Here is a 20,015-nt window from a genome sequence, read left to right as displayed (position 1 = left end):
ATAGAGAAAGGATATAGACTACCATTATATGTGACCTGAGATACCCTCTTTGTATCACATTAAAACTCATCTTCATACTTAATCCATGTGCTCATGAGTATTATTCTATTCTAAAGCATTTAAAAAAAATAAAGGGTCACATTTGTTCTTACTGTACTGCAGAGGTTCTCCATCCTTTTTTGCCAAGGACCCCTTATATGTATGTCCCTTGGAATAAATTAATGTGGCCCATTGTTTGTTTGTTTTCAACACTTCTATAGTCTTAGTTATTTCATGTGATAGAACATGTATTTACTTTAATTTACTGACATTATTACCTTACATATGTCATGGCTCTGACAAAACTTTAATTAATAATTGCCAACACAGCCAATATGGCCCCAAATCACAGAGATCCGATTCACACTGGATTATTATTATCACAGAATTTCTGTGTTTGGCGAAATATGACAAATTACAGACATGGCAGATTCGCACCGGATTAATATCAGACAACCTCCACAATTATTAAAAATAACCAGGTCCCCAGGAATGCCAAATACTAGTCGAAATGTGGAGTTTTGAAGCTTGTTGTAAAAACATGTTTTTAGATCATCATAACTTAAATGAATGAATCTGAAACTTTTCCCGGACCCCCCTTTGAAAATCATTGTTGAGTTCCCAAACGGCTTCCATCTCACAAAATTACCCAGTAGCCGTTGACGGCTCTTTAGGTGACGGATCGAGTCCAGTATTACAATTTTCTTTTCCCCCTTTTCATTTATTTTTGGAATTAAAAGAAAAGGAGTGCAAGTAAGCCGAACACCTTCTTTACATAACGTTACTACTCATAGCTAGTTGCTGCGATCTACGGCAAAGACCTAGCTTAATGTGTTTGACTATGCAGGAGGATAACGTTGCTTAGCTACGCTAGCTGGGTCACTTGCTAGAAAGCTAAACGATAGCATACCGTAAGCTAACCTCATTCTGCGATACAACCTCGAGACAAGTCGGGACAAGACCAGGTCAGTGGCCGGAACATGTTGCATTTCGTATGCAAACACCGATTAGTTACATTATACTGATTAGACATTATGACCATTGTTGTTGGGCATCGAGTTAACTTACCCGAGAGGATGTTTGTAAAGGGGCAGTCTTTAATTTTTTTGGAAAGGCACTGTTGGTTGTTGACTTATAGCCTAGCTTGGCTAAGTGGTTAGCTAACGTTTGTCATATCAAATGATAGTTATAGTTTTGTGAATAGCCATAACGGTACATACATACATTTTTCTGGTGAAACTGGCTACTAAGTTAGCTTGTTGTTTAAATATATAATTGTTTGCCAGTGATCCCTGTGCGTAGCTAACGGTTAATGTTAGCGGATACACGTTACTGTGTAGCTTTGAGCTAGGTAGCTAACACACTGTCAGTCTGCGATACACTGACGTTAGTTGAAACTGGTGTTTAACGCTATTTGTGTGGTGAATTTTTCAAAACAACTGACATTAAATTGCCTATATTGCAATTATATATTGTAAAAGTAGCTGTATGGTGGCAAATTGACTTCGTTTGAACCAAGTTATGCTACACAACCGGTAATATTAACGTTAATGTGCACCGGGCCTGTCCCCACCGCCATTTTGTTTTGTTCTCCCAATAAGATCTGTTTTTCTGCGTTGTCCTGTACCTTCTACAACAAATAGAAAAGCTTATTCATTTCGATGAAAACGTCCAGTCGTGGTGTATGGTGTGTGATTCAAAACATAGCACCTCACAGAATTGAGGTTACCGCAAGGGATGCATTATGAAACATCAACGCAGTCCCCCTCCCAACGCCAACACTGAGGCCCTGCGTTAGCCAGCTAACGTTAGTTAGCAGTGCAAAAAATATATCTACATGCGTCTGTAGCTTCATCAATTTGTGGTTTATATATTTGATCCTAATTGCTACCAATTATTATCGTGGTTATCGGTTACTTTACAAGGTCCCTTTGTGGTATAACGTTACATTGCTGCAGTTATGGCTTGTGTGACTCTGATCTCTCTCCGCCTGCCTTGCGGTTACTGCAGTTTCAGCTCCCTATTATCATCCGTTGGTTTTGTTGTTTTATTATTATTATTATTATTATTTTTAAATTTTTTTAACAACATACTTTGTCGGCACCTTAACACACACTCAAACACACATATCAATCATGCACATTTACACCACTGACTACACTGACGCCTACACCCTTGCATTTTAATAATTCTTTAATTTGTTTTAAATTGGTTTGATTTGGTTAACTTAAGTCTATTTTTTATAACTTAAGTGTAATTTAACTGCTGGCCCCCGTTAATCCCCATACAACATTTAGTTGACTAGCTATCCTACGACCTAATTTTGTAATCTCATCTGGCTATTGAGGCATGGTGCTGTGCTGCTGGTACATGGTATTCCTTCTGTTGTTTTGGGTATTTATTTTCGTCAGTGATGTGTGTATTGCAGACATCACGCCTCTTGTCATTATGAAGATTACCAGTGAGCAATAGAAGGCAGTTGGCTTTACATTTGAGTCTTACAACATCGTTTCGATTGTGGTTTAATATTCATCCCTCTTTTGATCTGTTGGTTTGGCTAAACACAGTGACACTCCTGTATGGGCCTTGTTGCAGTCCTCTATTAGGGTAGACTTGTTATTCAGGCATGCTGACGGAGCGGTCAGGATTTAGGATTTCCATTATTTCACCCTTTTCATCCATTTAAATATTCATGTCCAAATATTTTGGAGAACAAAATAACTGTTGCTGAAGTCTTTGTTGAGCTCAAAAATAGGTCTTCTGGTCATGAACCATTTGTATTAGCTTGCATCCTTTCGCCACTTGATTCAAAGCAAGTTAATGAAATTACTAATGTAATTTGTAGCATAATGATAGGAGGAGAATCATCTGTGTTTAGTAATTTTTCCTGGTGGGACTACATGGAGTAGGGGCAGGTATTTAACCTGCTGGATACAGCCAAATCACTCTCAACTGGACATATGTCAGTGTTTTATTGATATACGGTAAAATGAGTTCAAGCTAAAGGCATTGCAGTTGCCATGGAGCCAAGGAAAGGCATTGAAGAATATCATTTTTATTGTGTTGCCATAGAGACCATGGTTTCATTTTTTCTTTATTTGTACAGTGTTTCCTGTGATGAGGCATGTAGTCATGCACTGTACTAGTTCTGCTCATATTAAGCTGTATTTATGCTGGTTAAATGCTGAAACTCCCCAAGCTAAACTTTGTGTATAAATAACATGCCTTTTTTTTTTTTTAAAGGATGATTAAGTTATCCCAGTACTAATCTAATCAGTACTGATAGTCCTCATGAATTCACTGAATTTAAAATTCCAGCACAAAGACAGCAGAAGGTAAAGGAAATAAAAAAACAAATCGGTGGTATTTCCACCAGGGGGACATACTGGGCTGCAAGTAATTGCAATTGTATCAAAATTGCAATATGGTCTAGTGCAATATCCAAATTGCAGGGGGCGCAATATTTGTTAAGGGCAAAAATATGTGTCAAACCATTGTTATGTATGTAAGGAAAGCATTGTGATGCTGCAGAGGTGTCCCTGCCTACGAATCGTATCCTACAGACTACAGAAACAAAATCTTTGTTTGGTTCAGATCCTAACAAAAAATACACTATAATCATTTTAATTTGTTTTAATGTTAATAATTATCAATGAGAACAATGATACAAAAACTATCTTTCCCAACAATATTGTGAATCATATAGCAATTGCAATATCAGTCAAAATAATCACAATTATATATTTTCCTCATATCGTGCAGCCCTAGCATTGGGGCATTCCTGGAAGTGGAACGCAAACGATATAGACTATCCCAGACTAATCCACCTGCCCACCTCATCAAAAGTTGTGGTATTCTACTAAATTGCACAAATGTTGTAACTACCATGATAATCCTAAAACCCCCCTCTTAACCCTCATGTTGTTTTCTATACCAATGTTCTTTTTAATTACCCAAAATAAAATTATTGATTCCACACAAAGCTCATGGCAGGTTAAAATCTCTTATTCAATCTTATAGCATTTGAAAAAACAATTGAAGTTGTTTTGAATTAGGATTGAGTAAAAAATGACATATTCCAGTCTGGGATTATCCATCAACATACTTACCTTTCATTTTTGTCTAAATAATTCCTAATTTCTGCTTTTCTAACTCAAAACTTAGGTATAATTTCCTATAAATAAGGTTTATTGACCATCAAATCCAAAAATAACTTTAAAACTAAAATGAAAAAGTTAATGTTACATAGTGTTGAAAACATCAAAAGTGACAAACATTGGAAAAAAAGAATCAAAAGTGTTGATTTTCAATTTTGACGTGAAGACAACACAAGGGTTAAGCTTTCATTGTGTGTAAATAAGAATCGGACTGTAAGGAGGACAGGGCAGTAGTAGGTAGACAGTGTAAGCAACATGGATGGGACAAATACATGGCGCTGTCTCTTTAACAACACCCAAGTACAAGAATGGCTTTAATGTGTTTTATTTACTAAGGCTGTAACACAGATACACCAAACTTTGGGTGTTTTCACAATTTTTGACCCAGGATTTGATACAAACCTTGATTCTTTTTGAGGGGCGGGGGTTGGGGTCCTCAGTAAACGTAATGCAACATTTTTTCTGATGGAGATGATGAGAGGTGACAACAGCCTTGGTCCGCGGACACATCCATTCCACAGTCAGCCCCCAGCCAGCCAGCTAGCAACCATCCCGATCAGCACTTAACTCCAGTGCTAAGGGTGCTAACGGCAGTTTACTGAACTGTCGGGAAACAGACCCAGACATCTGAGTCAGAACAGCGGCCACTCATAACGTTAGCTTCACCTCTGTTAGTGTTACCGGTTTCCCCCTCTTTCATTTTTAGCCGTCTATACAGTTAGCTAAATTTACCAGACAAAACAGGAATAAAGCACCAAAAGGACTTATAGTAATTTAAAGATGTGGTAGCGTTGGATCTTGGTGAGAAGGATAACTCTGGAGTTGGAATATTGTTACAGCCCTATAATTGACTGGGCTTAACATAACTATTTTATTTTGATAAGTTTGTATGTTATTATGGAACAGGCACTCTCATCTCAATAAAAATAATGCTACTCCATAGGACAGAGCCCTGTGAAAACTGTACAGCAACTATAAATAATGTGTTTTATGGAAATGTCCATCGACACATCTGACTTGTCTAATACTTAAAACGCATACCGTTGCTTACGTAGCCTAGTGTTTGATGATAATTATATAAAGATTGGGCAAGTAACTTAATAAGTCCAATTCTTGGGATGGTACCAACATATTTATTTTAAGATGTACAGATTGGCTTATTTTAAGAAGAAAAAAAAAAGTCTTCTGGCAAAATTACATAATCAAGAAGTGACTTAAACTTACCGGAATACTTCAGTTTGTTACGTTGTTGAACCTATAATATCTTTTGAAGCTGAGCCAAAATGTCTTCAACTGGTATGTTAAATGCCCTGGGTCCTTGTAAAATGTCCTTAAGGAAGTTCTTTGGTTGCAGGCATTAAGAGGTGGTTTTGCTGTGTTTTTTATGCATCTAACTCGCAAATGTACATAATTGAAGTGCACAATGGTCAACAGGAAATGAATGTAGTTTTATTGGCAGCCGATGTGATTTTTCTGTGCGCTCAAGAGAAAAAAAACATCTTTGGAAACAAGTGTATTGCAACATCTGTGGATGATAATTTGATGAAATGGAGGAGTATCTTTTCTGTGAGACAGGACTAAAAATGTCAAAGCTTTAGAAAATGTTGTGTGGAACGCCATTTAGTCTTTCTAGCTGGCATGCCTATGTTGGGATACTTATGTTTATATGGTTAATGAGTTTTACACTGTTGTACAACTTCTTTGTTGCTACATGAGGGCCTAATTATACAAGGCACATCCAGCAGTCGAATCCCTTATTCAAATTTGTTGCGTCAACACACATGTTCATGATATTTTGATTTGTGAAACCGTTTCTATTTTACTAATTAGTTTGAATGCATGCTTATGCAGTCAGCACCGTACTCCCACTGTGTGTGTATATCTGTTGTAAAAACCTTCTTTGTTTTTCTCTCTCTCTCTCTCTCTCTCTCTCTCTCTCTCTCTCTCTCTCTCTCTCTCTCTCTCTCTCTCTTCCCCCCCAGTCTCAGGGCTCACCATACTCAATGAGCGGACAGCGCAATGTCAGAGCGCTCTGGGCAAACTGCAAAGGGGAAGGAAGGCAAAACCAAGTATGCGTCCCTCAACCTGTTTGATACATACAAAGGAAAGAGCCTTGAAACACAAAAGCCTGTTGGTGAGTCTCTTTGTTCTGTTAAAATTTTTATTGTGACATAGAACTTCCATCCACTATAATGGATTGGCCTTTTTCTCTATTTACCCCGGGTATTTATTTTATTTTATGTAAATATTGCTTGCCTGTCAGGCTCTGTTGACATCCTGCTACTTGTTTTGTCACCAAGTATGGCAGTTGCCAGGTAGAGTAGGTTGGCCTTTAACCACATGGTTGGTGTTCAATCCCATTTTCCAGCCACAGCTCAACATGTCCTTGAGCAAGACCCTGAACCCCAAGTTGCTCCCCGGATGCTGTATGTAGCTGTCCACTGCTCCTAACACTTAAGATGTGTTAAATGCAGTAATTGAATTTCATCACATTATACTGTTTGATTGTATGGGAGGAATAATACATTTTCTTCTTCTTATGTACGACTTGTTCGCAAATTAATCAGATCTAGGCACGAGAAACAATTCTTTTACGCACTGATTGATTCACCCGTTTTTATTTTATTTTAATTTTTTAAAGATTTAGGGCTTTTTCCTTTTATTCAATAGTGACAGGGGATAGAGGGGAAGAGAAAGAGAGGGGTTTTGACTGTTTTGATTAAAAGTGCCTGGCTGTGCTGCGTCATCTTCTGACACCAAGTACTGTAACTTTGATGCATTAGCCTGCTGTCTCCGTAATAGTTGTGGGGCTGATTTCCAATACAAGAAGTGGATGATGTGCTGTATCTCTCAACTGCCTGCCAACCTGGTTTTGCTGATGCTGTTAATATTATTCAGGGAACAAGGATATATTTAATACTCTTATTTTCAGGGTATTTAATACTCTTATTTTCAGGTCTTTACACCTGTCTCTGAGAGAGAAAAACATTGTCTATTACAATGTTTCTCATCTGTAGCCATATAAAAAGAAAGGATGTGTGGTCTGGTGACTGACTTTAAAGCCTGAACATGTCAGCTGAGCCTGACTTGAGACAGAGGCTTACTTGTTGACCGTGTTTGACTTTTGTGCTAAGTCCCCAGTCAATGTTTTATTCAGTAGCTCCCCACTAGATCAAAGCAGCTGTCCCGTTTCCAAACTACAGACTTTTCCTCCTACATAGTAAAGCTGGGCACTGCCGGGGTTTCTCTAAGCCTCATGGAAACAAATTGGGAATTGATATTGAGCACAACTTTGCTTTTTAAAATTTGAATCTGATGTCCTAGTGCTTCTCCATTAACTATAATTGAAGTGTGTTTGCTGGAAGTTTTTACTAATGTCTTGTGGCTTTTTTATAATCCATATTCAGTAGAATCACCAGACTGAAACTACCAAGCTTCTAGCCTTGTTGGTTGTATCGCATCCTAATTGTAAATCCAGCAAGTGCCATCCCTGTCATCCGGCTGCTCCTTACACCCAGTATATCTAATTGGTGTCAGGTTTCAGTGGCCTATCTGTGCTAATGACCTCCTTTCTCTTTCCCATATCAGTTCCCCCCCGCCATGGCCTCCAGTCTCTTGGTAAAGTTGCCTCCGCACGGCGTATGCCACCCCCTGCCAACCTGCCCAGTCTGAAGGCAGAGAACAAAGGCAACGATCCCAACGTCTCACTCGTTCCCAAAGACGGCACAGGATGGGCAAGCAAACCGGAACAAGCGGACCCAAAGAGGTAAGTAACTCCCTTTTAGCACCAAATCCTTTACACGTTTTTGACTTTTACATGTTAAAGTTACTGCAATTGGTAGGCCAAAAACAGTTTTTTTCTTTTTCTTTTGCTAAAGCTAATGTGTCTAAGAGTAATTTTTCTTTCTCTCAGTACCGATGCATCGCCAGCACCGCAGCCGGAATTGCCGCAGCCTGTGGCTTCACCGACACCTGCACCGACCCGCCCGAGAACCCCGCCAGCTTCAGAGGTACACACGGTCCCAGTAACATGAATTCAAAGTCATACTTTTTGTTGATAATGTGTATGGAGATGTATTGCGGCCATAGTTGACATGTACCATATGGTGTTTGTCTCTTTGTGTCTGTGCAGACTCTGGCCCCAGCTTCAACCCAGGCCGTAGGGGCAAGGTCCTGGGCGCAGGCCAGTGTTACACATGGAACACAAGGGGATGGTGAGTCTTTCTTTTTGTACACGTTTCAAACAAAATATGCTGGAATAAGCTTTTCGTTACACATATGGAAAACAAAATCACCCCTTGTTTTCCCTTTCTGCAGGTGGAAAGGCATCAAACCTACCGTCGCCATTCTCTCGCGAGGAATTTCCCACCCTGCAGGCGGCTGGCGACCAGGACAAAGCTGGCAGAGAACAGGGCACTGCAGATCAGTGGTATGGGCCCGGACCAAGCCTCCGCCCCCAGAGTGAGTGATAACCCAACTAATCTCCAATAATTGATAAACTTTACTGAAGTCAGTGGTGGTTAGAAAAATTATTTCACAAGATTGTGTATAGTAGTGGTTCAGTTGATAACATTGGGCAACTGAGCAAATAGTCAGCAAGCTTTTTTCCTATTGATTATTAATTTGGCTTGTATTGTTGTTACAAATTCACAATAAGAGTGATCAAAATGGTTATGTGTTATTTTCTTTATGCTTTGGTTGGTATGCACTTTCCAAAACTAAGTGTAGTTAGGGAATAAGGCAAAATAGAAATGTTTCTTTCTTTTATTTATTTTTTATTAACTAAAAATTGTATGACAAAAGTCCTCCAGCAATGGGGTCTTTGGTAAAAGGATGGGATCTTTCTAAACTAATGGCTTTGCCTGTCTGACCTTATTCAATTAAAGCCTATGAATAATACTGACTGCTCTGTCCTTTCCTCTCCTGTGTTCACTGTCCTCAGACGTTACAAGTTGGCGGGACGGTGGGGGCCGAGCCCTGGCGCCCACCTTGTCTGGGGAGGGGGCAGTGGAGGGTGGCAATGGTGTGACGCTGGTGATGGATGGGGCAGCTGGGGTCCCCCCTCCAAACTCTCAGTCCCATGGGCCACCTAGAAACCCTCCCGCAGGCAGCCCCGCCTTGCCCCTGCCCCAGCCCCCTGTGGGGCCTGGGTTCCCCCAATACCGAGGGATCATGTCTCCCTTTGTAAGTTTTCCTCTTGTTTTCCCTCTTTTTTTATTTCAGGATAATAATATGGTATTTTTTAAGTTATTATGTTGCTTTCTATAGTTATCAACTGCTTTGCAATGCATTTGCAGGGCCTATTTAAAGGTGCTCTAAGCGTGCTCTATGTTGGCTGGCGTTACTTCTTGGTGGTTATCAAGTATTTTCAAACAAAATGAGACTAGCTTGCCCCTCCCTCCTCCTCATACTTCAACCTCTCTTCTGTGCTTTTGAGTACTAACCCCCCCCCCCCCCCCCCCCCCCCCCCCCCCCCAACCCACCACTAATTTCTTCTTGTCCGTTTTTGGCTGGAGCACTGTTTGTGTATGCTTTGTGGTGCAGGTGGGCACAGTTTATTTTTGTTGCTGTTTTGTAGACCCTGGGCTGTCTACAGGCAGCTTGCGGATAGTGAGATGTTTGCTGTATGTGACAACAAATGTTGTCGCCTAAAATGCATGAAATCGCTTGGAGCACCTTTTTAAATACTGTAATGCAACATTTGTCTGCAGATGGAGTGCAGAATTGGCCAGTGCTGCACTTTCTTTTGATGACATTGCTTATTTGAATGTGCTTCCTGTAAACTTTTAAAGCGTATAGACTGATAATTAGGACTGGATATCACCACTGAAATCCTGATTCTGCTCCACAAGGTCCCAATTCGATTTCCGATTCTATTTTGATTTGAGATGTTTCAGTTGCAAAACAAGTTTTGCTTGGATATGAAAGAAATTCTAAAATTGTACGAGGTTTTCTCTAACCTACATTATTAAAAGTATCAATGTTTACATTAAGAATGACCCATGTCCAAAGCAGTTCCAATAATGTACTGTAATAATGTTTAATTTAACATTAAAACACAACAACAGTCACAATAATGTGCAACTCTACAGTCAGTGATTGTTCAGTGACATTTCATTTAGGTGTTTTGAGGTGAGAGATTATAGGGCCCTTTTTAAAATGGCCATGCCAGTTTTTCTTCACCAAAATGTAGCCCATCTTTTTTTTTAAAGATATTTTTGGGCGTTTTCAGCCTTTATTTTGACAGGACAGCTGCGGATATGAAAGGGGGAGAGGGGGAATGACATGCAGCAAAGGGCCGGGGCCCTCTGTGTCAAGTAGTAAATCTCTATATATGAATGCTCTAACTACTGAGCTATCTGGCCAGCCTTTTGGAGCATTTTCGACCCCCCTTTTTCAACAAGCTAGCATGACATTGGTACCAATTGATTCATTAGGTCGACTATTTACCTATGATACACACAGTGATCGGTTCTGGATTTTATGAATCAATATTTGATAATTCAAATGAAAATCAATTAGAATTGGAGAATAACATTTTTAAAACAGCCCTACTGATTATTATTATTTTTTTTACCTGAACCTGATCTTTTTTCTTTTTAGATGTATCCTCCCTACCTGCCCTTTCCGGGCCCCTATGGCCATCAGGGGCCTTACAGGTACCCGGCACCTGGAGAAGGGCCTCCTCCAAGGTATGTTCCTTGCCGAAATTAAGTGTGAAGCTAGTTTTGTGCTAATTTTTTCTTGGTCCTTTTTTTCTTATTAAATCCCATTTGTACTGCCTTTTGCTGCAACGTGTTTTTTTTGTATTGCCAATATATGGCTTACAATTAATTTCCTCCCCTCTTTCAGGTTTTCTCGTGGGCAGGGTTGTCCAGACAGCAGGCCTCAAGGCGGTCCACGTGACGGAGGTGGAGAGGCAGTAAAGCGACCCTCTATCCTAAAGCAGGATGACCTGAAGGAGCTAGACGAGCTGGACCATGATGGAGATGAGGGCTGGGCAGGTAAAACATAAAGTAAAGTGATCTAACGTTACTGGAGGACCAGGCAAGCGGGTTATGGCTGTTTACGATGTGTAGCCTGTTTAGCGGCTGTAGCTGACAACGATAAGTTATTTTAGAGAGGGGGCTGTTAATGAGGAAGAGAGGGCCATGAGTTTGCAGTGTGTTTTTTAACGATTTTTGCCGTAATTCAAAGCCAGTAAAGTGTGTTCAGTCGGGTGGAGAGGACGGCAAGGTAGTAATATTTTTAGCAGTTCCTACCTTAATTCTAAGCTGCGGAAGTGTGTCTATTAGTTGGGTACACAACTCTGAGTGAGCATGGGCTTCTCTGACTGTCAATATAGCCAGCATCTAACTATAGCCACTCCGCTGTGCTGTGAAGTAATGTCGGGCTATCGGAGACAAGCGTCAAGCAACATTGTTGTGGATGCTGTGGTCTCAGCCTGGCTCCGTGAACTTTGAGTCTGGGGAGGAAAGGGTAGGGGAGACGACGAATTTTGAATTTGTACTGCAGTAACTATTTTAAACACTAGCTGTCAGTATTCCATATTGCACCTTTAACGTATCATAATATATTTTATGTTGATTTAGTGCCTGTGCTACTAAATGATTTAGGAGGTGATGACATAGTGGTAGTGTATCAGATTCATACCATCTAACGTTCTAGATGTTTCTGCATATCATATTTTCTACTGGTCCAAGTGGAGGATCAGATTTATCAAAGTGAAAGGTGAAACATTTATGTTTAGTACAAACATGGTTCTGATGTTTTCTTGTTGATTTTCTGCTTTTAACAGGAGCTCATGAGGAGATTGATTATTCTGCCAAGTTAAAGTTCAGTGATGATGAAGAGGGGGAAGAAGAGAGAACTGAGAGCAAGAATGACTTGCGGTATGTGATTGAGTACATTCAGCATGAGATCACTTCAAGTTATAACAATGCAGTTTTTTTGGCATAAATGGGCTTACATTATACAAGCTAGTATCATTTGTTTGACAAAACATTTCTCTTGTCCTCAGTGAGCAGCAGAGGTCCCAGGATGCGCCACCTGCAACCTCTCGCTCTCGAGCATCGGACAGCTGCGGAGACACTCGCCGCACTCCTCCCTCTAATGCTGACAATGGCCCCCAATCCCCCTCCAGCAAGCCAGGATGGGCCGAGGAGGGAGGCAGTGGTTGGGGGGGCCAGGGAGCACCAACCAACTACCAGGTAGCATGCTGACCAGCTTTAATAAGTTATTTTTCAGACGAGCCATGTTCAAGCTTTGAAAGGATGTAATGTCCAAATTTTCAACACAGAACAATTTGGGCGTTCTGTTAAGCAAAGACTTTGTGGACAGAGTTGTGTTTCTGTCAGTGTAGATTGTGGTGGAGCATGGCTAACTGTGTCTGCCTGTATACAGGGGCGCAGGCCTGGATTGGGTGGTTCCCGGGAGCAACCCTCCCCCCCACCTGGGCCCATCCTTGGACAAGGGCCTTACTCCTTTTACCGACAGGTAGCCATCCGGATAGGGCCTCATAGATAAACCATTTCTATCATTATCTCATCCACCGCCCCAGGTCTAATGGATAAGTCATCTTTAGTTTTAAGCTTTTTGAATCTGCAGTTTTGTTTCGGTTTATGTAATCATTCGTGAAATAATTTTCTCTACAAGATTGCTCTAGTGTTATCTAGAGTTGAAAACTGCATAATAGAACAATCCTATTTTCTAACTGTTCAGGACCGGCCCCAAAACCAGGGTGCCTCTCAAGGCCCGGGGAAACCTGTCCCAGCCCAGCATCAGCCAGCACCAGGAGGCCCTTCTCCTCCTGCACAACCGGGCCTGTTGGTTCCTGGACCCCAGGAAAATGATGAGGATGAGACTTGGCGTCAGCGAAGGAAGCAGTCCTCTACTGAGATCTCTGCTGCTGTGGAGCGAGCCCGTCGCCGCCGCGAGGAGGAAGAACGTAGGATGGAAGAGGAGAGGCGTGCAGCCTGCGCAGAGAAGCTAAAGAGGCTGGATGAGAAGCAGCAACAGCAGCAGGGCAGCAACGTAGGAGGTGCTGGTAGCAACTGTAAAAGCCCCAGCCCTGATGGAAACGCTACAGCTGCCACAGCAGACAGCCCTAGTCCATCTATTTCAGCGTCTGCCTCCTCCCCCAACATCAGCCAGCCCCCATCCCCCTGTGTGGACCCCGAAGAGCCTCCAGTGCTGGTTGTCCAGCCAGGGTCCAGTCCTGGAGTATGTGACCGACAACGAGCCAGCAGCAACAGCAGCTATGACTCCAGTGCAGGTGAGTTTGTAGATTGACATGTGATCAGTGATGACTGGTCAACTGAATTGTTTAGATTCACACCTGATTTGGCTTTCTTAACATTGGATGTTTAATATGGCCGTTCAAATAAAGCTTCCACCGCTTGATTATGGCCCCTGATTCAGCCCTACAACCTTCTCTCTTGGTTCAGAAGCCCAACAGTGTCCTCAGCCAGCTGTGTCACAGCCACAGCAGCCCACGCTTGACGTAACTTTACCAGGAGAAAATAAAGAAGAGACCATGGGCAGTTTGCACATCCGTGCAGGAAGTGTAGGTGAAAGAGGAGTCGACCCAGTGAAGATTGAGAATATCGGAGGGGGAGCAGGTCGTCCAGCCAGTGGGCCACCTGGCCAGGGTTACTCAAAGTACCAAAAGTCTCTTCCACCTCGATTTCAGAGGCAGCAGCAGGTTAGCATCTAAACTTCTCTGTTGTCTTTATTACAGGTATTGCTTGAATAATTGTTACATTCTAGATGAGTTTGACTCTTTGAATGTCTCATTCAGAGACAAAAATAGCCACCACAAGGGAGCTACATATTGTATTTTGCCACCAATTCAGGCATAGCTTTATAGATATGTCTGACATTTATGTTTTCCTAAACATTCAGGGTGCTATGTTTTGTATGTTTTTATTTTATTTATTTTTATTTTAGGAGCAGCTCTTGAAGCAGCAGCAGCAGTGGCAGCAGCAGCAGCAACAACAACACAGCCAGGCATCACAAAGCCAGCTGTCCCCCCAGCCCCAGGCTCAACAGGGTCCTGCACCAGGTTCAACACCCCAGTCTGGCCCTGGACCCAAGCAAGGTGGACCTATGTATCAACCCAGCAATATGGTCCGACCCCCGCCCCTTCCAATGAATTTTGACCCTCGTTGGATGATGATGCCCTACATGGACCCCCGCATGATGCAGGGCCGCCCTCCACCTATGGACTACTATCCAGCCGCCATGCACCCGTCAGGTGAGTGGAAGTGATGAAATCATTGAGATCTGATAAAATGCTTTAAGATAAATGATTCAAAAGCTCAATGATTGAGTAATGAAATAATACGATACTGCCATATTACAAAACAGTGTTCAGATGGCGATATTTTAAATCCTTCATTCCATTCATAGACAGCTCCGTTTTTTTTTTTTTTTTTTGCAAAGCCAATCTACCGCTCCGTAAACTACTGTCTGATCATGTGCCAGTCAGTTGTTCCTGCACCACGCAGCTTTGTTCTAGATGTAGACAGTCACAGAGGATAGGTTAAACCCCGCCCCCATTCACTCACACACGGCTCCCAACAACATGGAGAGACACTACGGCGACAGCTTCACTCTTCTTCTTCACTCTTGCCTAAACTGTAAGGCGGCGGCGGCAGCTCTCTCTCCCTCTCTTAGTTTGCTTCTATATTCTTTGTGTCCAATCTGTGGTTTGAGCAAAAGCCTTAAGAGCAGGTTTTTGACTAGGGAGACACCATTATTATGATATAAAGTTGGTTAATAATCGGCAAAGTATCCTTTTTAAAAATAGTTCTTCACCATCACAGGGCTTATTGGGCGTGAGCGGTCTGATTCGGGGGGATCCGGTTCAGACCCCTTTGACAGGCAGCAACAGCATCCAGGGCACCCACACCGTGGAACCCCCCCTATGGATCCTAAGATGGCCTGGGGGCAGGAAGTATACCCTGGCGGAGGGGAGGGCCGTGGTCTAACATCCCCCCTCAGGCAGAAGCAGACATTGGAGGATGAAGATGTGGCCAAAGGATCCAGGTATGGAATAAGTCAATTAGGGCTAGACTTCATTTTAAAATATTCCAAGGTAAATAATAAAACATTTTTTGGATCCATAATGGAAATTTTTACGTTCTTTTGTCTTTGTTTTCTTGCTTTAAAGTGTTTGAGACGATGTTAAACAGTGTGGTATTAGTTTCAGGGCTGTTTAATTGGATTTAAATTTTTAGATTGTACAGCTGTATATGATATTATGTCCTCTACAAACTGCATATGCTCCACATACTCAAATTTTAAGTGGGTGTATTTTGTAATACAGGTTAACTGGCCCTTTTATTTACTGGTCTGATTTAGTAATTTGGATTATTTTTCTGTTTTAGGAGCGACACTCCTCCACACCGAATGCGAGAGGGTGGAATGGGACCCATACAGCAGCCTAGCTCCACCTCTGGCACATCCAATCAGACTCCCCCTCCAGTTGGAACTCAAGTTGGGGTCCAGGGAGGTGGCCACCACCCTCATCACTACATAAGTGGGCGGGGCAACTACAGCAACTTCCCTGACCAGGGTGCAAGGATGCATCCTCACCAGCAGCAGCAGAGGGCGGAGAGGGGAAATCAGACGCATAGTTACACCCACCAGGATGAAGGGCCTCCACGAGGGTCTCAGCAGGGACAGATATGGGGAGCCCCACACCCTCACTACGATCGCAACGGTCGTGCTGATCACCCTGTTGAGAGCAACTCTCATCTCCACCACCATCACAGCCACCACCCTCAGCAGCCTCACTTCATTCTCCACCCCCATAAGCCAGAAAGCAGCCGAGACAGGGTTGTTGAGGCCCCAGCTAAGAAAACAGACTCTGCTCCCCCAAACCACCAGCCTTCCCTCTCATCCTCCTGCTCTTCTTCTTCTTCCTCTTCTGCCAGGGAAGATGGGAATGTCAAAGTTGCCCTGCATCATCACCCATCCCAGAAAGAGGGTGAAGTTGGTGTTGTGCACAGTCATGGTGATAGAGGCAACAGTGGCAGTGCTGGAAATAGCAGCCATGTGAAACAGGAGAAAACGGGCCCGTCATATGCTCCTCCTTCTTCAATGACCTCTAGCCCCCCTCCCTCTCAACATGGAAGTCATACTCAGCAGCAGCAGCATCACCACCCTCATCCTAAATCAAACCAAAGAGGGGGGCGGGAGCACAAGACAGAGACACAGTGGGGCCCACGGCCTGGCAGCAGCAATACGGGTGGGGGGTCCTCTCACGGTAGGAGGGCCAACAATGCAGGAGGTGGGAACAACTCCCGTGGAGGGGAGGACTCCTCCAACACTCCATCTGACCACAGACCCTCCAACCAGATGGGAGGCAAGCGGGCTGGCCCCATTAAGAAGCCTGTGCTGAAGGAGATGAAGCGAGATGGGGGGGAAGCTGGTGGAGTAGAAAAAACAAGTTTTGGGAAAGATAAAGAGAAAGATGGTGGCCAACCCACCCTCATGAAGCAGGAAGCTTCTTCCACCTCCCAGAACACATCAGCTCCATCTAAAGATGAGCCAGCCCAAACAGCCAAACCCAGAAATGGAGGAAAGGAAAGACCCCCAGCAGGAGGCGGGGGTGGGTCTAGTAGAGGACCCAAAGATGTAGACAACACTTCCTCAGGATTTTCAGGATCCTCCTCCAGGAGGGACAGGGACCGCTCCTATGAGAGAGGAGGAGACACCTCCCACCACCATGGAGTCCCCGCCAAGGGCAGCAGAGCCAGTCGCGGACGAGGGGGAGAGTTCTACGGGCGTGGCCGTGGTTATCGTGGCACCTACACGGCCGCTGCTGGGCCCACTGGTGGCAGTCGGGGCAGAATGAGTGGCAGGAGCGGCAGAGACTACCGTTCATCTGTTGGCGGTGGCCACCACCATGAATCGAAGGGTGAGGGAGGCGGTGGCAGACACGGTCAGGATCGGTCCCAACATAACCCAGCCAGGGCCAGGAACCGCAGTGAAACCCGCAGTGAGGGTTCAGAGTATGAGGAAATACCCAAGCGAAGGCGGGAGAGAGGTTCAGAGACTGGCAGTGAGAGTGGTGCAAGTGACCACCACGCTCACTCAGACAAGGAAGACCACCAGAAACCTAACACCAAGAATGGCTCTGATAAGGCCCACACCACTGGCAGCAGCAACATGTCATCTGCACCAGCCAGAGGTTCCCAGGCCCGGGTATTCACCCCTAGGGGTGTGCCCTCTAGGAGGGGCAGGGGTGGAGGTAGTGGCGGAGGAAACATCTACAGAAGTGGTGGCAACATTGGAGGACCACCTGGGGGACACAGAGTTGGACCGAACTCAGCCTCTCATAGTGGGTCCTCCAAGTCATCAGCCTCCGCACGAAAACAACAAGGCCCGCCACAAACCTCTGGACCAAAAGACTTGGGCAGGGGAGGAAATGGAGGAGAGAAGAAAGACAAGACAGCTGATGCAAGTCCAACTCAAAGTCTGGGGGCCAATCCCCCTCAGCCATCTTTACCCGCTGGAACTCCTGCCACTTTGTGTTCCACTGAAAATGGAGGAGTTGTGACCCAGCAAGCTTCAAACAACCCTACGCCAAACTCAGGAGGGTTAAATGCGCTCCCTCTTCCCGCTAACCGTGGGTTTCCTCCCAGTGGGTTTGAGCGACCACCTAGACGTCGCCGTCACGGCCGGTCCCAGCACCAGCAGGACAAGCCCCCTCGCTTCCGGAGACTGAAGGAGCGAGAGAATGCCGCACGCATCAATGGAGTAGTGGGGGTCATCGGGGGAGGAAGGCCCACCTCTCCTACCCTGAATTCAGTTCAGGAAAGTAACGGAGCCCCTATCTCTGCTCCCGTGACGGGCAATGCCCAAAATGCTATCCACAACACCACATTAACAACCAACAATAACAGTGGTGGTGGGCATCTTAGCAATGCAAATAGTCATCACCACCATCACCACTACAACCAGGGCAACGCTGGGCAGACCCACCCCCAGCACCACCACAGCCATGGAGCAAAGTCCCCTGACTTCACCAACTCAGACCAGGCCAATGAGGAGTGGGAGACCGCCTCTGAGAGCAGCGACTTCACAGAGTTCAGAGACAGGGAGGGAGGAGGAGGAGGCAAGTCCTATTCTTCTCACCATCCCCATCACCTGGGAAGAGGGGGAGGGGGAGGTGGGGTTGACCGCAACATGACGGGAAAAGAGCCTTCAGCGAATAAAAGAAGCTTCTCAAGCCAGCGTCCTGGCATGGAGCGACAGAATCGGAGGGTCAACCCTGGAGGAGGGGGAGGCGGAGGGGGAGGAAGAGGCCCACGAGGGCCGCCTGGAGGTGGCTCCGGTGGGCCTGGTAATGGAGGTGGCAACCGCGGGGAGAGGCGTGGCAACTGGCCCTCTCCGAAAAATAGGAAGTGATGAAATATTTCAAAACATTTCAGATGAACCCTACCCACATAAAAACCACCCTCTTGCATCTTTATCCCTTTTTGGTAATTACTTCATGGCTTATCTTTTGGCATCCCTAAACATATTAGTGCATTGTACAGTATATGGAGATGGTATTCACATTCACTTTAGTGCCCCACCCCAGTCACCTCTTTCCCCTTGCATCAATCTACCATCAACCGTCCGTTGTTGTAAATTTCTGTGTTTCTCCTTTCAGTTGTGCCCCCCCCCCCCCAATTAATTTCACCCCACTTGGATTTGACAAGCATGTGGTTCTTCAAATGGGAGGTGCACGTTGTTTTGACAGAAGACATTCGCAAAGAGCTCCACACACTTGCGTATACAAGCACAAATATGACATCTTCATCAAACATACAGAACACATACAGTCATATGGTTGCAAAATTAAAACATGGGATTTAATTGGCAAATGTTTGGATTGGGCAAATTTTTATATGTATGTTGTATGTACCTATGTATATTTCTACCACACTTTGGCCTTGGGTGGTATTAAGTAGTGCAGTTCTGCATTACTTCCCTCACAAAGGGAAAGAGTGCAGCTTCATCTTTTAACAAGAACAATGTACCATAAGTTGTTGTTTTTTTGTCTTTTTTTTTTTTTGGCCTTGTGTCAGTTGAGTTTCAGCCTTTGGGAAATGTTAGGGGTGTGTGTTTTTTCTTCTAAAAAGCAGGTCATTAAAATACCTTTTTACTAAATTCCCTAAATCCTCCTTTTGCTGACTCCTGCAAACTCCGTCTGTGATTACTTTGATAAGACCCATTGAAGTACTACTGCTCACCTACACATTACATTGATCACATAGATTTGTCTTTAATATCAATGTTTCTGCTGCTTGTTCAGATAGACATTTGACCTGATATTTCATTAGCTATTAGTTGGTCCTTTTATGAACTAAAGGCTTTTATAGCTTCATTGTAGCACCCTCCCCATCTGCAGAAGTTGTGCGTAAATCAAAGTTCCCCAATTTTTATTCTGTCTTTTGTGAGTTTTGTTTACCCTATGAAGACTAGGCTAGACTATCGATAGCTTGACTCCTTTATTTGAACAACCATTATTTCCTCAGTGTCTTCCACTTTTAAGGAAACACTTTTTTTCTCTCCCTGAAGATGAAATACCACATTGTAAGGAGGGGTAAAATGAGTGAAATGAAAATGTAGCTCATCATAGCATAAAGAAAAAAAGTTTGACTTTAATAAAAAAAAATCACGCTTCAATAGGTAATTAAATATGTTCTAATAAGCACTCCTTGTAGTATAACAAAGTCCCATGGTTGCTGTTTGTTTTGGGGCAAGTAACATGTAATGCAATAGGACAGGTACTCTGTCTGGGCCCAGAGTACAGAACTGGTA

General features: G+C 43.8%; 1 protein-coding gene across 4 annotated transcripts in view; it reads left to right on the top strand.

The window, feature by feature from the left end:
* The first annotated feature begins 635 nt into the window (after nt 1-635).
* Nucleotides 636-20,015, top strand: part of prrc2a (proline-rich coiled-coil 2A) — a 36,394-nt gene continuing 17,014 nt past the window's right edge. Inside the window, exons 1-17 of one of the 4 annotated variants that reach the window (XM_034891252.1) lie at nt 636-792; nt 6,179-6,330; nt 7,785-7,962; nt 8,110-8,206; nt 8,329-8,410; nt 8,514-8,657; nt 9,139-9,380; nt 10,800-10,888; nt 11,049-11,200; nt 11,995-12,088; nt 12,217-12,406; nt 12,600-12,692; nt 12,918-13,470; nt 13,643-13,899; nt 14,145-14,451; nt 15,023-15,245; nt 15,587-18,614. In XM_034891252.1, coding sequence (XP_034747143.1) covers nt 6,216-6,330; nt 7,785-7,962; nt 8,110-8,206; nt 8,329-8,410; nt 8,514-8,657; nt 9,139-9,380; nt 10,800-10,888; nt 11,049-11,200; nt 11,995-12,088; nt 12,217-12,406; nt 12,600-12,692; nt 12,918-13,470; nt 13,643-13,899; nt 14,145-14,451; nt 15,023-15,245; nt 15,587-18,614 — 5,844 coding nt within the window. In that variant the 5' untranslated portion in view covers nt 636-792; nt 6,179-6,215. Of the gene's footprint in view, nt 1,005-6,178; nt 6,331-7,784; nt 7,963-8,109; nt 8,207-8,328; nt 8,411-8,513; nt 8,658-9,138; nt 9,381-10,799; nt 10,889-11,048; nt 11,201-11,994; nt 12,089-12,216; nt 12,407-12,599; nt 12,693-12,917; nt 13,471-13,642; nt 13,900-14,144; nt 14,452-15,022; nt 15,246-15,586; nt 19,824-20,015 lie in introns of those variants that run through there. The other 3 variants (XR_004659224.1, XM_034891251.1, XM_034891253.1) reach the window with 3 other exon arrangements.

Source organism: Etheostoma cragini, chromosome 14, assembly GCF_013103735.1.
Source record: "Etheostoma cragini isolate CJK2018 chromosome 14, CSU_Ecrag_1.0, whole genome shotgun sequence".
In the NCBI taxonomy this organism is placed as follows: domain Eukaryota; kingdom Metazoa; phylum Chordata; class Actinopteri; order Perciformes; family Percidae; genus Etheostoma; species Etheostoma cragini.
The sequence above is the reverse complement of the archived record's forward strand: the minus strand, read 5'-3'. Positions and strand labels throughout refer to the sequence as shown.